The sequence below is a fragment of the Lampris incognitus genome, chromosome 18, assembly GCF_029633865.1.
Source record: "Lampris incognitus isolate fLamInc1 chromosome 18, fLamInc1.hap2, whole genome shotgun sequence".
Lineage (NCBI taxonomy): Eukaryota > Metazoa > Chordata > Actinopteri > Lampriformes > Lampridae > Lampris > Lampris incognitus.
Window position 1 is genome coordinate 28,560,828 of NC_079228.1, and position 17,063 is coordinate 28,577,890.

At 45.7% G+C, this 17,063-nt stretch overlaps 1 protein-coding gene and 1 non-coding gene across 2 annotated transcripts; both read left to right on the forward strand.

The window, feature by feature from the left end:
- The first annotated feature begins 65 nt into the window (after positions 1 to 65).
- On the forward strand, positions 66 to 7,304 carry nrm (nurim). The gene is made up of 4 exons (XM_056298019.1): positions 66 to 216; positions 1,431 to 1,624; positions 2,244 to 2,420; positions 6,990 to 7,304. Exons 1-4 carry the CDS (start codon positions 66 to 68, stop codon positions 7,302 to 7,304), a joined length of 837 nt encoding a protein of 278 aa, XP_056153994.1.
- On the forward strand, positions 584 to 656 carry trnak-cuu (transfer RNA lysine (anticodon CUU)). The gene has a single exon. It is a non-coding gene; the product is annotated as a tRNA-Lys (tRNA).
- Positions 7,305 to 17,063: the final 9,759 nt, after the last annotated feature.

Consider the following 17,063-nt stretch of genomic DNA (forward strand, 5'->3'; position numbering starts at 1 on the left):
CCGTTGGTTCCCCTCCCGGAAGAAACCACTTAGAATCTGCCAAATGAAGTTAAATGGTTATTGAAATGGCGTCAGTAACCGTACGAGGCTCGGTCCTCTGCATCATGGCTTTGGCAAACTTTGCGTTTGTTTTCGTAACCGGTGCAGACTTTATTCGTTTCATTTCATTTCGAGCTATCTACCACAACATCACAGGAGACACCGTACTCTGTCAAGGTAAGTTTAGACTACTTGGTCACAAGCTTGCAGACAAACATTGATAGGGGGGGAGGGTGTTGTCAATGAAAGGGCTGTGAGATGCCCGGCTCTGCTCGGATGTGTTGCACCATTACAAGTTATCATACCGTCCCGTGCTATTGATTTGATTCAATATTTTTGTGCAACATTGGCATTAAAAGCGAATATAGAAACTAACCATAGGGTATAGAACTTCCCCATGTGGTGAATGTGCGACAGCCCAGTCTTAACATGTTATGGCGGTGTACAGGAACAGCTTTTAAATGTTAAACGTGATAGGAATATTGTAAACGGTCTATCATGTCTCGCGAGAATAAAAAATCTGTGCGCGGCACACTGCTTCACCGCCCGGCTAGCTCAGTCGGTAGAGCATGAGACTCTTAATCTCAGGGTCGTGGGTTCGAGCCCCACGTTGGGCGATAGTACTTTTCCCTCCCTTTTGGGTGAAAAAGATAAACTCTTTAAAAACATTTTTTTGAGCAAAAAAAAAAAAAAAACCCTGCATGACTTCATTCCAACAACAGGATGCAAATCTGATTGACATTTCAGCATTTCTGTTCAAATATATATGCAGTTCTTTTAATAAATCCACAACATTACTAGTTGCCACAGGCGTACAGCCCGGGTGCTTTTTCTTCCCAGTCGCCAGTCCAAGTACTTTCGTCCACAGACATTTGTCACATGCAAAAAAAGAAGAAGAAAAAAAAGTGAATTTTACCGCCCCCTTATGGAGTTATATTCGTGTCTTTTTGGCGCAAACAGACTAGATTTGAGAGCAAAACTTTTCCAACTGTAATCAAAAAGACACAAATGTAAGACCATATACCCCCAATGATCAGAGAGAAAGTAGGAACCCAACCAGACGCTTCCATTTTGTTCTCTGTACTAGAACAGACTCAGTCTCAAACTGTTATGGTTCGGAATGTCCTCCAGGGGCACAGCTAATACTGGGGAGTAATTATTACTCTCATTACAGAAATACCGTAATGTGATATTCTGAGATGGTAAGGAAATGACTGCAGGGCCAGAAACTTGTCTGGAATTGTCTGACTTTAACAGGCAGGAAAGTTTTTAATGCTGGACAATAAACACTATGATGATACCATTTATATAACAGTGCAAACACATAGAGAGATATGTTGAATAATTTTTTATTTTTATTTTTGGTCCTTTCTCACCTGTCTACATTTTAGACTTCATACCATGGTCAGTGGCCCTGCATGACAGCTCTGTCCTCAGATCTTTAGGTGTGGATCTGGGGCTGCTGGCTCTCTTTACCACACAGCACAGTCTGCTGGCCTGGCCACCAGTCAAACAGGCCTGCCAGTCAGTACTGGGAGTTCTGAACAGGGCGGCCTATTGCTTCACAACTGCACTCGCACTCCAGGTACGGACACACACACACACACACACACACACACACACACACACGCGCGCACACACATACGCACGCACACAAATACATGTATACACAGGTGGTGGTCAGATCTATTAACCCAATGAGAGTTTTTCTTTGACAACTCTTGGGTCTTTCACCAGTTGTCTTTTTTTTCTTTTATTTAGTTGCACATGTAAATCACCATGCACCAAGTTTTTTTACAACATTTTTTAACTTGTAAACTTCATTTTATTTTTGTTCCTTCTATAAATTAATACCTGGACATTAGCTTGAGCAGCTTTTCAATTTTTTTTTACCAGTAACTTATCACGTAGAATACGACTTGGAGCTTAAAGCAGGTGGACGCTCATGGTATGTCCTAATGTTGCACAAAATGACACAAAATAGTGTCATTCTGGGTATTTTATCTTCGCTGAAAAAGTAGATAGAAAAGGTACCCACATGCTTACATACTTATTTACACCCAGAATGTGGGGTGTCTGTCTTTTTCATCGTACCCATATTCGTATCAAGTGCTTTTTCATGTTTCTGGTGTACATGCTCTACTGTTGGTATTAATTTTATTCTTATAGTGAGTGCCTGTATGATTGTGACTCTCCCATGTTAGATCCTGATGCACTTCTGGCAGCCTGTGACTGGCGCCCCCTGTCTCTGGTCAGTTCGTCATGCACCTTGGAGCATCTGGTTCCCTCTGTTGTGCTTTACCCTGCACTTCCTCTGCTGGGCCATCATCTGTAGCATAGTCATAATGTTTGATTACCCAGAATTATTGGGCATAAAGCAGGTAGGCTATCCCTTCTAAATTGACCCTGTGGTGAGTGGCTATTGAATGATGTACAGTACCGCCCATTCTAGTCTGACATGACATATATATTGTTACACAACATTACATACCACAGTAACGATGTACTTGCATACCATAGTACAGCACAGTAGCACAATAAAGGACCCTGTAACACATCTACTGCTACTTTTGGCTGCTCTCATTAGGGGTCGCCGCAGCAGATCATCCGTTTCCATTTCTTCCTGTCCTCTGCATCTTCCTCTGTCACACCAGCCGCCTGCATGTCCTCTCTCACCACATTCATAGACCTTCTCTTTGGCCTTCCTCTTTTCCTCTTCCCTGGCAGCTCCATATTCAGCATCCTTCTCCCAATATACCCAGCATCTCTCCTCCACACATGTCCAAGCCATCTCAATTTTGCCTCTCTTGGTTTGTCTCCAAACTGTCCAACCTGAGCTGTCCCTCTAATATACTCCTTCCTAATCCTGTCTTTCTTCGTCACTCCCAATGAAAATCTTAGTATCTTTAACTCTGCCACCTCCAGCTGTCCCTCCTGTCTTTTCGTTAATGCCACTGTCTCTAAACCATACAACATAGCTGGTCTCACAACCATCTTGTAAACCTTCCCTTTAACTCTTGCTGGCACCCTTCTATCACAAGTCACTCCTGACACTCTTCTCGACCCACTCCACCCGGCCGCCTACATTCTCTTCTTCACCTGTCTACCACACTCCCCATTACTTTGGACAGTTGACCCCAAGTATTTAAACTTATACGCCTTCGTCACCTGTACGCCTTTAATTCTCACCATTCTACTGTCCTCCCTCTCATTCATGCATATGTATTCCGTCTTGCTCCTACTGACTTTCATTCCTCTTCTCTCCAGTGTAAACCTCCACCTCTCCAGGCTCTCCTCAACCTCCACCCTACTCTCGCTACAGATCACAATGTCATCCGCAAACATCATGGTCGACGAAGACTCCTGCCTGATTTCGTCCGCCAACCTGTCTATCATCATTGCAAACAAGGAAGGGCTCAGAGCCGATTCTTGATGTAATCCCACCTCCACCTTGAACCCATCTGTCATTCCAACCACACACTTCACCACTGTCACACATACATATCCTGCACCACTCCTACATACTTCTCTGCAGCTCCCGACTTCCTGATACAATACCACACCTCCTCTCTCGGCACCCTGTCATATGCGTTCTCTAAATCCACAAAGACACCATGTAACTCCTTCTGGCCTTCTCTATACTTCTCCATCAACATTCTCAAAGCAAATATCGCATCTGTGGTGCTCTTTCCTGGCATGAAACCATACTGCTGCTCGCTAATCGTCACCTCTCGTCTCCTCCTAGGTTCTATTACTTTCTCATATCTTCATGCTGTGGCTGATCAACTGTATACCTCTGTAGTTGCTACAGTTCTGCGCATCGCCCTTGTTCTTGAAAATTGGTACCAGTACACTTCTTTTCCACTCCTCAGGCATCCTCTCACTTTCCAAGATTGTGTCAAACAATCTAGTTAAAAAAAATCTACTGCCATCTCTCCTAAATATCTCCATGCTTCCACATGTATGTCTTCTGGACCAACTGCCTTTCCTCTCTTCATCTTCTTCATAGCTGCCCTCACTTCCTCCTTGCTAATCCACTGTACTTCCTGATTCGCTATCCCCACATCATCCAACTCTCTCTCTCTCTCTCTCTCTCTCTCTCTCTCTCTCTCTCTCTCTCTCTCTCTCTCTCTCTCTCTCTCTCTCTCTCTCTCATTTTCTTCATTCATCAGCCCCTCATAGTACTCCTTCCAACTTCTCAGCACACTCTGCTCACTTGTCAGCACATTTCCATCCTTGATCGCCCTTACCTGCTGCACATCCTTCCCAGCTCAGTCCCTCTGTCTAGCCAATAGGTACAAGTCTCTCCTTCTTTAGTGTCTAACCTCTCATATAACTCACCATATGCCTTTTCCTTTACCTTTGCCACCTCTCTCTTCACTTTATGCCACATCTCCTTGTACTCCTGTGTACTTCCTTCATCTCTCTGACTATCTCACTTCTTCTTTGCCAACCTCTTCCTCTGTATATATGTTGCTGTACTTCCTCATTCCATCACCAAGTCTCCTTGTCTTCCTTCCTCTGTCCTGATGACACACCAAGTACCTTCCTAGCTGTCTCCCTCACTATTTCTGCAGTGGTTGCCCAGCCATCCGGCAACTCTTAACTACCACCCAGTGCCTGTTTTAACCTCCCTGAACTCCACACAACAGTCTTCCTTCTTCAACTTCCACCATTCGAACTTTGGCTCTGCCTTCACTCACTTCCTGTTCTTGGTCACCACAGTCATCCTACAGACCACCATCCGATGCTGCCAAGCTACGTTCTCCCATCACCGCCTTGCAGTCTCCAATCCCTTTCAGATCGCGCCTTCTGGATAAGATACAGTCCACCTGTTTGTACTTTCCTCCACTCTTAAATGTCACCCTGTGTTCCTCCTTTGTCTTGAAATATGTATTCACCGTTGCCATGTCCATCCTTTTCGCAAAATCCACCATCTGTCCTTCCACATTTCTCTCCTTGACAATATACCTACCCATCACCTCCTCATCACCTCTATTCCCTTCACCAACATGCCCGTTGAAGTACAATCACCACTGAAGCTCCAATCACCATTCTCTCCTCCTTGGGTACACTGTGCACCACTTTATCCAACTCACTCCAGAATTCTTCTTTCTCTCCCATCTCACGCACAACTTGTGGGGCATATGCACTGGTAAGATTCATCAATGCACCTTCGATTTCCAGCTTCATACTTACCACTCTGGCCGACACTCTTTTCACCTCCAGCACATTCTTGACATACTCTTCCTTCAGAATTACCCCTACCCCATTTCTCTTCCCATTCGCACCATGGTAGAAGAGTTTGAACCCACCCCCAATGCTCCTGGCCTTACTCCCCTTCCACCTGATCTCTTGCACACACAGTATATCTACCTTTCTTTCCATCATATCAGCCAGCTCTCTCCCTTTACCAGTCATAGTACCAACATTCAAAGTTCCGACTCTCACCTGCGCACACCTACCCTTCCGTCTGTCCCGCCGCCTCTTGACATGCCTTCCCCCTCTCCTTCTTCTTCACCCAACAGTAGCATAGTTTCCACCGGCACCCTGCTGGCCAACAGTACCGGTGGTGGTCGTTGGTAACCCGGGCCTCAACCGATCCGGTATGGAAATCTGATTTATGATCTGCTTATTTGAATTGGCAAAGATTTTATGCCGGATGCCCCTCCTGATGCAACCCTCCCCATTTAACCGGGATTGGGACCAGCACTGAGAATGCACTGGCTTCTGCATCCTCAGTGACTGGGTTCACCCTGTAACACATACATAATACATATTCTTTACATTAAGACCTTGTTTTCACAAGATACCCCACTGGGTGCATAGGGAAATTATTTCACCTGCCATTTAATTTAACTGTTGATACTAGATATTGGCCACGTCAGGCATTAAGTCAGGCTGCAGCTTAGCTATACTGTATATAATGCACAGACAGCTTGAATGAAATTAGATTGGCATTTGTATAGACTCTCTACAAAGGATGGCGATTTGACTGCATTACATAGTATGATTACTTTAGGCTGCTCCCAGTCAGTTTAGATAAAAGCAACAACCAAATAACACATTAATATTTCTTTCAATTCATAAAACAGGATGTTGATGTAAGTTGGGCTGCTAGTTCACATGTGGATAACTACAGTAGGTCATTCAGTAGTTGGCAAGTGGACATTCAGAAAGATGACTTTTGCTGCATGATTATAAACAGGGTTTCCCAGTCCCATGCTGTTTTAAAATGGAGTACTTCAGGGCATCTGGGTAGCGTAGCGATCTATGCCATTGCCTACCAACATGGGGGTCGCGGGTTTGCATCACTGTGTTACCTCCGGCTTGGTCGGGCGTCCCTACAGACACAATTGGCCATGTCTGCGGGTGGGAAGCCGGATGTGGGTATGTGTCCTGGTCGCTGCGCTAGCACCTCCTCTGGTCGGTCGGGGCGCCTGTTCGGGGGGAGGGGGAACTGTGGGGAATAGTGTGATCCTCCCACGCACTACGTCCCCCTGGTGAAACTCCTCACTGTCAGGTGAAAAGAAGCGGCTGGCGACTTCACATGTATTGGAGGAGATATGTGGTGGTCTGCAGCCCTTCCCAGATTGGCAGAGCGGGTGGAGCAGTGACTGGGATGGTTCGGAAGAGTGGGGTAATTGGCAGTATACAATTGGGGAGAAAAGGGATGAAAAAAATACCACCCCCCCAAAAAAGAAACGAAGCGGCTGGCGACTCCACATGTATCAGAGGAGGCATGTGGTAGTCTGTAGCCCTCCCCAGATCGGCAGAGGGAGTGGAGCAATGACCGGGACAGCTCAGAAGAGTGGGCTAATCGGCTGGATACAATTGGGGAGAAGGGGTGGGGGGTCTAAAAAATAAAAAAGATTTACTCATTGTCATTGCTGGCAAGTGAATACATTGACTAACATCACTCTCATTCTCTCGTTCCCTCGTTCTCCCAGGTGTATTATGAATGTCTGGGTTTGGGGGACCCCCTGTCACAAAAGTCACCCAGGGCCCAGCGTCTTCTCTCCCACCTTCGTCACCCAGTGTGTCTGGAGCTGTGGGTGGTGCTGTGGCTCCTCCCAGCCTTGTCTCTAGATAGACTCCTCCTTGCTGGGAGTCTCTCTGCCTACATGGCCGTGGCACACTCATCAGACAAACAGGATTTGGCCTATCTGCGAGCCCAGCTCGACAAGAAGCTGCAGATCTTTGCCGAGCCACACTGGAGCAGTGCCGATGACCATCGGAACAATAGTAACCACAAAACAAAGTGAATTGATGTTACTCTGCTGTTGTCATGCTGTACTGACTGTGGATTCACCATCACCATCAGTCAGCAGATGGCACAACTGATCCTAAATCAGTATTTAGTACAACTTCTGCCAGTTACATTCTACTGGGCTGAACCAGAACAGTTTTGATGTTACCATTTGTGCCAATGGCAGATGATCACACTTGAAATTACCACTATGCAACTTGACACTGTATTTTATTTTTTTGCAATTCAAAAATAAGTGGATTTTTTTCTTTAATTCTTGTACGTGACTTTATAGATATTCAGGTTTATGTTTGGTTGAATGCTTGAAATAAGACTCTTTGTTTATCAGAAAGTATGTTTTATAGTCAGTTGACAGATGATATCGGGTATTCATGTTTTAATTGTATCTGCATTACCTGATTTCAGGGTTACTGTCATCTGTATCCACAACTCCCTGACAAATGGATGAAATTACAGTCATGTTTCGCAGTGCTTTATTTATATATAAAACAGTCACCTGGTACATGTGAGTTCATAAATATATTTTGCTCATTATCTATTATTCTTGTAGACTCAGCCGCAACACTGGCAAACTAACAAGATAAATGAATGGGGTTGCTGTTTCATGCCATTGTGCAGATGTCACCTTATAATGTAAAGTAATGCTAGAGACATGCTAGTACAGGAAGCAATGCCCAGTGTTTTCAGAGATGGGTTAATTGTTGAATTTTCAAGTACGCTGTCATATGTGCGTGGTAGGTTAATACAGTTTTTTTCCCTACAGCCGCATATGTATGTCTGTAATGTGTTGGTTTTTCAGAGGACCTCAGTACTTGCAATCACGTACTGTATAAATTCAACAAGGCGTACACTGTAGTAGGGCTGGGCGGTAGGTAGCTCAGTGTTGATATTTAACATCTTTCAGCAGCTTTGCATTGGGCTGAAATTCAGGTATTGTCGTGTTGCGATACACAATTTTGTCATCTAATATATTACCTAATATGTATCACAAAATGAGGTCTGTAATGTGTGAGGGGAATATTCTCTGAAAACTAGTTTTGGTTAAGATTATACTTAATACCCAATGGTTCAATGCGATGAACTTCAGTTGGATTCTTAAACATGGGATTTTTGCAGAAGTAAGCAGACACATCATGATAAATATATATATATATATATGTATATATCAGTATTGCGTTAAGTTCCCTACACTGTTTTGCCCTCCGTGCCATTTGTTTTGCATCCCCACATTTCTTACAGCAAATGAATTGTAGCCTGCTCCATGCGTGACAAATCGGATGCTTGCACAATTAAAGTGGATTGATTGTCCTTGAATTCGCTCCAGTCTCTGTCTTGAGTCGCGCTTGTTTTGAGGGTGGTGGGGTGATCGCTTCTGCAGAGCTGCACACGAAACTGCACCGGAGAGAAGTTTACCGTGCTAGAAAGTAGTGCCTCAACTACCGCGCAGCCCCCACCCCCAATTAGTAGACTGAGCGGATGGACGCGCGCGCGTGTGTGCGTGTGTGTGCGTGTGTGTGTGTGTGGGGGGGGGTGACCGGGGCAGACGGGTATGTTCTTTAAACTCCTTTTCTTAGGTCGGGGCAATATGGTGTGTGCCACTAAACACTCCTGACGGAATTTAATGTAATTATCGGATTACGGTCCTTCCACCGCTCCGAAGCTGGAAATATTTACTACGCCGATCGGGGGTCTTTTCACGCTCGGCTTCGCGGCCAGGTCGACGTTTATTGGAGCAGCTCAGAAGAACGCTTTACACTGTAAATTCTCCGTTGTGACCGCAGAGATTAGTTTGTAAAAATCTTTCGGGCAAAGCGGATTTTTTTTTTCCATCCGAGTGGAGCCTGCGGAGGGTATTACGCACAGTCTGTCTGGCCGAGGCGCACAGTCACTCCCTACCGAAGCGGAGATGCCTGCTCTAAAGGCAAGCCCGGGTCCAATATAACCATATCTTTGAAAGATTGGGTGAGATTCACATTTATTCATTTGTTCATATATAAGATTAAAAAAAACGTTAAATGATTTGCACTTGCACATTTAAAGCATCTATCGTGCCGCCGACTTTGCAGTTTCTGTGATGTTTTGTACCTGGGTTTATGCAAATCAAATGTTATCTTTGAAGAGATTTGCTGTCATTGTTGTCAAAGGCCTAACCTATTACTCCGCAGCAAGTTGGGATCTTCACTGTTATGAAATGCAGTGCAAATATGCACCACCATCTGATTATGTTTGATTTGTAGTACTATAACCTAAAGTATACAGAGCAGTTGCAACTGTATTGGCTGTAGGCAGTCTTGCATGGCATGTATTTGCGGTAAAAAAAAAGTCACGATCATAATTTCCATTTCATTTATTGCAGAACCATCTCAGAGGGTCTCAAGAGGAAAGCCAGGCGTTTCATCTGAAGAATTGGGTCTTCCTCTGTTATGTCTATCTCCTCTTTGCCGGAATGGAAACAACTTCTGCTGGAGAGAAAGAGGAGAGAGGAGGAGGAGCGAGAGAAGAGAGAGAAAGAAGAAGAGGAAAAGCTGGCCAGCATGCCGGCCTGGAAGCGAGGAATCATCCAGCGGAGGAAGGCAAAGCAGGAGGGTTCGGGTGAAAAGGACCGAGAGAAGGACAGAGACAGTTTCCTCCTGACGGTAGATAGCAAATCCACCTTTGATGGTCTGAGTGACACAGACAGCTCCATAACGGTTCAGTTGGGCAGTGAGACGTCGCATAGTTCAGATCCTGGGCTATGGCTGGATGCGGAGACCAAAAGTCAGAGTCAGGTGTCGATGGAAACCATCGTCCCCGTCCATGAAAACCCATTCATTCGCACCCAGAGCGGGTGGAGGAGGGGGGCGAGGGAGGCCGAGAAGGCTGCAGAAGTGAGCTACCAAGAGAGAGGGAATGAGCAGGAAGCAGAAGTGGAGAGAGACAAAGAGAGGGAGAAAGACAAAACGTCCCCCAGAGATTATGACGGGGAGGCAGGGAGAGGCAGAGATATGGAAATGAAAATAGAGAGGTTAAGGGACAGGAGCGAGGGGAGGGAGAGAGAGACAACCAGAGACAAGTGCGATGGAAGAGAGAAAGAGTTGACCAGAGAAAGAAGTGAGGCAAGGGAGAGAGAGACAGCCAGAGACAGAAGCAATGGAGGAGAGAGTGAGACAGTGAGAGACAGGAGTGAAAGAAGAGAGAGGGAGACAACAAGAGACATGAGCGAGGTAGGGATGAGAGAAAGAAGCAGAGGGAGAGAGTTGGTCAAGGATGCCGTGAGAGAGAGGGAATGCCTGACAGTGAAGAGAGAGGAAGAGAGGGAGGAGGATAGAGACTGTGACCCTCAGAGCCCTCTGCTTGCGCCCCGGGTCCCTGGCCTACGCACCATCCGGGCCGACAACATCATTATCATTGAACAAGATAGGAAAGGTAGCGATGAGAAGAGGAGCAGATGGAGGGAGGTTGACAGGGAGAGACTTGAGGAGGACCACCAGGGAGAGAAAAGAGGAGTGAAGATGGACTTGAGAGAGATCCTGGCCAGCGGAGGGAGTGTCACCGAGATCCGAGCCTCTGAGGTTCTGATCATAAAACCCTCTGCGCGCCCTGAGGAGAGGGGTGGGGGAGGAACGAAAGGGTCAGGGAGGGAAGATGGAGACAAGGAGCGAGAGATGAAGTGCACCAGAGATGGAGGGAGAGAGCCCAGAATAGACACATCATGGCTGAGAGATAAGGAGAAAGAGATGTTTAAGGAGAAAGAGAAACCATGGGGCCAGGCGACAGTCATCAAGGATGACAGGAGAGACAGCTGTGATGACAGCGTGTTTGTGGAGAAAGGAGGGAGAGTCAGCCAGCTGCTGAGTAAATTCGGAGAGCACCCCAAGCCCCCTTCTCGATCCAAAAGCTCAGACAACTTCATCAGACCTGCCTGGAGAAAAGATTCAGGGGATCAGGAGGACGACGGGCCCAGGGAAAGGAAGGCTGACGTCGATTATACTCTGTTGAGGGGCGTGCCCAAACGCTCATACAGCTTCTCTGAACGAGTCGTTTGTGTCAAGGAGAATGGATTGGCTGAAAACCAGCCCCATGAGAGGAAAGCAGTAGAGAGGGCGCTCTCAGACAGGAGGGTGACACCCTGGATGGATGCAGCAGAGGGCAAATGCTCAGTGAAGGAAAGCATGCCAAAAATTAAACTTGGCTTGATTTGCCCTACTGGTAAAGATTGTCTTGAAAAGCACAAAGATGGAAATGGGAGAATCGACTGGCGGCCAGAGGTGCACACTGACAGACAGCCCATGCTGGACAGCAACACAAGAAAAGACACAGCTCTGTTAGCCATGGAGAAGATAGAGCCACTTGATAAGAAAAGAGCTGCAGAGATGGCAGAAGACACAGGCAGAGATGTGGGTTTTACAGTGGCATGTGTTAAAAGCACAGAGGGAATCTCTTTTGCAAAAAGAGTCCCTATCCGGCAGGATGGGAGGGCAAGAGCAATGGAGAAAGAGATGAAGATACTGAGAGGGGAGAAGGAGAGGGAAGGGGGCATAGAGAGAGGCAGGGATGGAGGGGGGCAGGTCGAGGCTGAGGTTTGCGAGAAAAGGGGGTTTGACTTAAGCATAGGAGAGGCAATGGAGAGCACGGCCCCAGCTGAAGCGACACAGCAGAATTACAGTGCTACGGCATCACTAGATCCTGCCAGTCCCTCTCACAAGGATGATAGTCACTACAGACATGCATCAGCTTTTAAAGCATGCTCTAATTTACTCTGCACGGTAGCAGACAATTGCAGTGACTCCCATAAAGGGACAGAATGGAGTGGAATAGGGCCACAAGGACCCTATTTAACCCAATCAGTTTTGTCAAAACACACAGAGGATCTGATCAGTAAAATAGAGAGAGTCGGAGAAACAGCACTTTACACCAGTGAGAGAGGAGAGAGGGTATACAGGGGTGCATGTGAAATATACAAAGAAAGCACACATGCTCATGATGCCCATATTTATAGCAACACCTGCCTGGAGAACCTCAGTCACGATGTCATCCCCAGACCTCAGAAGAGGATCATGCCCACGGGGATCCCTCCGGGTCCTCTTGAGATCCAGATCCCCAGGACTGTGTTTTATGTGGCAGAGGAGGCGGTAGAAAGAAAAAGGCTGAGCAGCCAAAGCAATGTGGGGCAGCAGGACGAGGAAGGACTGAGAGGGGTCGAGAGGAGGGATAGCTGGAGAATCGGAAAGCCCTTGAGCCGTGTCGAGTCCCTGCGAGAGAAAATCAGGCAGAGGGAGAGGGAGAAGGCAGCATGCATGGAGATCGGGGTAGAAGATGGAGGCCTGAGTGACGGGGTGGAGGCCGCTGGGAGTCAGAGAGCCGGGGACAGGTGTGAGGACAAGGGAGAAGAAATGGAGAGAGAGAAGGATGCATCAGCTCATATAAGGAAGAGGTTAGCGGAGGCAGAGTCAAAACAGGAAGGCCTCATGGCACAGACACCCAACGCTGCGTTTGACGTCACACAGGAAGTCAGCGCGTCGAAAAACAGCTCTCAGCTTCCTCTTTCTCTTCCATTCTCTCAAGCTGTCGGAGGAGAGGAAGCGGCAAGTGTGTCAGCCGCTGCTTTTTCTGACAATATCTCTGACTCCTTCCAAATATCTGAAGACAATGCTGACCCACTGAAACGTGTAGAGGAGCTGAGCAGCAACAGGGGCTGGCAGAGAGAGCTCGACAGAGAGGAGGAAGACCTCTCAGAGAAGGAAGAGTGCACTTCCCCTCCCTCTCCCTTGGAATCTCTGTCCCCATCTCCACCTCCCCACAACTCCCTCGCCGACATGAGCCGAATATACAACTTGAAAGCGGTAGGATCGAGAACAGACCTGCACATGAGGGTGAGGACTGCAGGCATGCCAACAGTGCACCTAGTTAAGGTGAGGCCGCACACATCACACACACAACAGGAGCCATGTAATCAGGAGAAAGCCGATGTGAGGCAATTGTGGGGCAGGGGTGAACAAGGAGATAACCAGGTCACTCCAGCTGAAGATACATCTGGGGTTCAGGAAATACAGCAACAGGTAGAGCAGTTTCAGCTTAAAGGGCAGGAAGTGGTGAAATTGTCACAAGATGGCTGCACACCTCCGAGAGGAAAGGACCTAGAGACAAAAGAGCAACAGAGTCCTGGAAAAGGAGCACTCCACCAGGCAATGAAAAGCGACTTGAAGGGGGATCAACAAACATCCTTATCAAACTCCACAGAAACACCTGGGTGGGTCTGCTCTCCAACCTCTCATCTTAAACAAACACAGCCCAACAAACCAAGGACTGTAAACATCACCCCCAGGACCGCCAGGAGCCAATCACCAGACAGTTTTCTGAAACCTGTGGGTGGTGCGCCCACTCCAGCCTCCTCTCCAAGCTCCCTGTCTCCTGCCCATTCCCCCAGTGTCTCCCCCAGTCCCACATCCTCTCCCATCCCCACTTCGATACTTTCCGCCATCAGGATAGCCTCTAGGGGCCAGGGGAAGAGGGGTGCCACAATTACTATTAACCCCAAGAAGTCCACAGGAGCAGGGGCCACTAGTACCAAAACTCCAGCCCAGCAGACCAAGTCTTCCTCTGCTGTTGCTGGTGCTGAACCAGTGAAAAAGAGGTACCCGACAGTGGAGGAGATTGAAGTGATTGGTGGATATCAGAATCTAGACAAGTCCTGTCTAATCAAGAACAGAGGGACCCCCAAACTGGTGAGTCAAAACACAGGCCTTACAGAATGTATTGTCACAAGTATGAGTAGTACTAAATTGAGGCTATTTTGCTCTTGAATTGTTGACTTTTGAGTGTAATGTGTATTTCACATCAAAAGATGAACATAAGACAACTGAGAGCACTTTCACTTTTTGATTAGATTAGATCTTCCCTCTAACCATGGATAAAATGCTGACACATGCAAAAAGGAACTTTAGTTCACTCTCCCATACAGGACACGTGTAAAAAATAATGATTTAGACAATTGGAAGCTACTTTCAGTATTCAGTTATCTACACCGTTACAGTTTGAACTTAATTTGAAATGAAAGAGAAAAAGGAATACACACATTCCTCAATATGAAACTGACTTGTTAAGATGCCTGTGATTTCTATGCCCAGTGCCAAAAATTATACATCCAAACTAAAAAGGCTTTAGCTTTCCAACACTTTTGAATAGATAGATAGATAGATAGATAGATAGATAGATAGATAGATAGATAGATAGATAGCATTTTTTTTCCAGAAACCATCAATGGTGTTGATAAAAGTACTCAACAAATGAGGAGCAGAATATATATATATACTCATATGTCTGCACAATGTACAATGTAGTGAATTCAGGGGGCAGCCGGGAACCGTTGCAGCCGGAACGCGAACCCGGGTCTCCCGCACCATGGGCGACTACATGGTTTAACCACATTGGCAGCTGATGAGTGGGTGACACACGAAACAAGCTTGTACTGCAATGTATTAAAAATTTTCTTCCTACAGCTATCTTGATATACACACATATATCCATCCATTATCCAAACCGCTTATCCTGCTCTCAGGGTCGCGGGGATGCTGGAGCCTATCCCAGCAGTCATTGGGGGGCAGGCGGGGAGACACCCTGCACAGGCCGCCAGACCATCACCGGGCAATGGTTTTGCAAAAAAATGAGTAAAGCGCACAAATTGGTAACTGATACGTACAATAAATTCTCCCTCATATTATATATATATATATATATATATATATATATATATATATATATATATATATATTATCACTAAAATGGAGTTGCAGAACACACAGTGTAACGCAGTGTAAATTAAAATTTGTCTTTGCCTATTATGAAAATCATTATTTGAGTGAAAACAATTTCCTTTGGCTTTGCCTCTTGAGTCTGTGACTCAATGGAGCTGTTGCCAGAAGTCTTATCAGTTCTCTCTTCACATTTGATTATATAGCACCAAAATATAAGCATTTTACATTGTTTTTACTATGGATATGCATCAGTGGATACTGCAAATACCCATTTGGAGTCTCCAGATGACCACTTTGTGCCAAATGATTTTATGGGCCTTTTGGTGCACGCAAGGCGACATATTTTTGTACCTTTCATCTAGATGGTCCCGTGAGGTTAAAAAGATGAACGCAAATGCATTTAGTATCTGGTTCAATGTTTGTCATTCAACCTGCAAGATCCTCATCTTTGTGCTGTAGCTCCCAAGAAAATGCATATTCGCTGCTTTCTCAGTACTTCCTTGTTTCAGGAGGGCATGACCTCCCGCCTCCATTTCTCTCTCCCTATCGCTCCCCAACCTCTTGACCATGCATTACCCTAAGGTTGTCAGGTAGAATCCCCTTTCACTGGAAGAACATCCAGTTTGACTGAGAAGTGCGAGTGCACAGACTAACCTAAGCCTGTTAAAGCCTTATCAAGCACGACATCTTGATTCTTAGCCATAAAATCCTCCCCAGGACTATACTGACCCGCTCGGCCATTTGCTTCTGCTGTCTGATCCATCGTGAACTTTTGATTTGACTCCTCAAGAGAGGTTTTAATTCCAAACAAGCGCTTCACCAGTCGATGGTTAAACACTAGCTAATTACTAAAGTCAGTTGTTGTACTGTTTGACTGGGATAACAACTTGTGTGTTTTTTGGTCTTTATGGCACACGTTCAGAGACAAAGCACAGTCACTATATCATGGAGAGTTTTTCTTTCCTTTTTAAATCCTAATTGTACTTAATCTAATTTAATTCTAAGCATTGTGTATTTCACTGTGCACACATGAGCCGATGTTGGCAACAACAATTAACAACTATTCATAATTTCCAACTAGATATTAGAATAGGTAAAATGAAATCTACCCAGAAAATCTATTCCAATGTTTCTATGGTGTATGTTTTATAAATACAAATTCAGCCACAAGACAACAACCACAATACAAGCAACTGCACATTGCATTGTATCAAGCAATATTTACAGTGTTCGCTATTTTTCAATGGTCCTTAAAATTCAGTTTTCTATAAGCCTTTAAAATTAGTCTTTTGAATGCAATAATTATGTTATATGCTAACCAAATTCAGCATAAGCATTTGTGCTAAGTGGTGAAATATTGCAGGCATCAGTGGAACCAGAAGATTTAGATAGAAACCACGGACAGACCCAGCCACCTCCTTCCTCCCCGTTGCTTTTTTTTTTAACCCTGTGTCTAACTATTATAGAGTCAGGCTCGCGTGTATGCACGAATGTGCTTATGCATGCGTTTGCACTAAAAGCAAGGCTGCGATGGTTTTGTATCCAGCATCGGATCCAGTCTGCCATTCAAAACTCATATTTATATTATTTGAGACTGTAATTTTAACTTGTACATGCAGTTTTTATTTGCTCTTTGCATGAATCTAATGTTGGGGGGGAGAGAGAGAGAGAGAGAGAGAGAGAGAGAGAGAGAGAGAGAGAGAGAGAGAGAGAGAGAGAGAGAGAGAGAGAGAGAGAGAGAGAGAGAGAGAGAGAGAGAGAGAGAGAGAGAGAGAGAGAGAGCGAGCGAGCGAGCGAGAGAGATCAGAGTCTAAGTTAATTTGGCTGAACAGCTGAATGGACAACAAAGTTACTCAGCAGAGTGGAACTAAGACATTTCTGTTGCTCACCACAAAGTCCCAAGTGCCAATGAGGCTGAATCTATCTATCTATCTATCTATCTATCTATCTATCTATCTATCTATCTATCTATCTATCTATCTATCTATCTATCTATCTATCTATCTATCTATCTATCTATC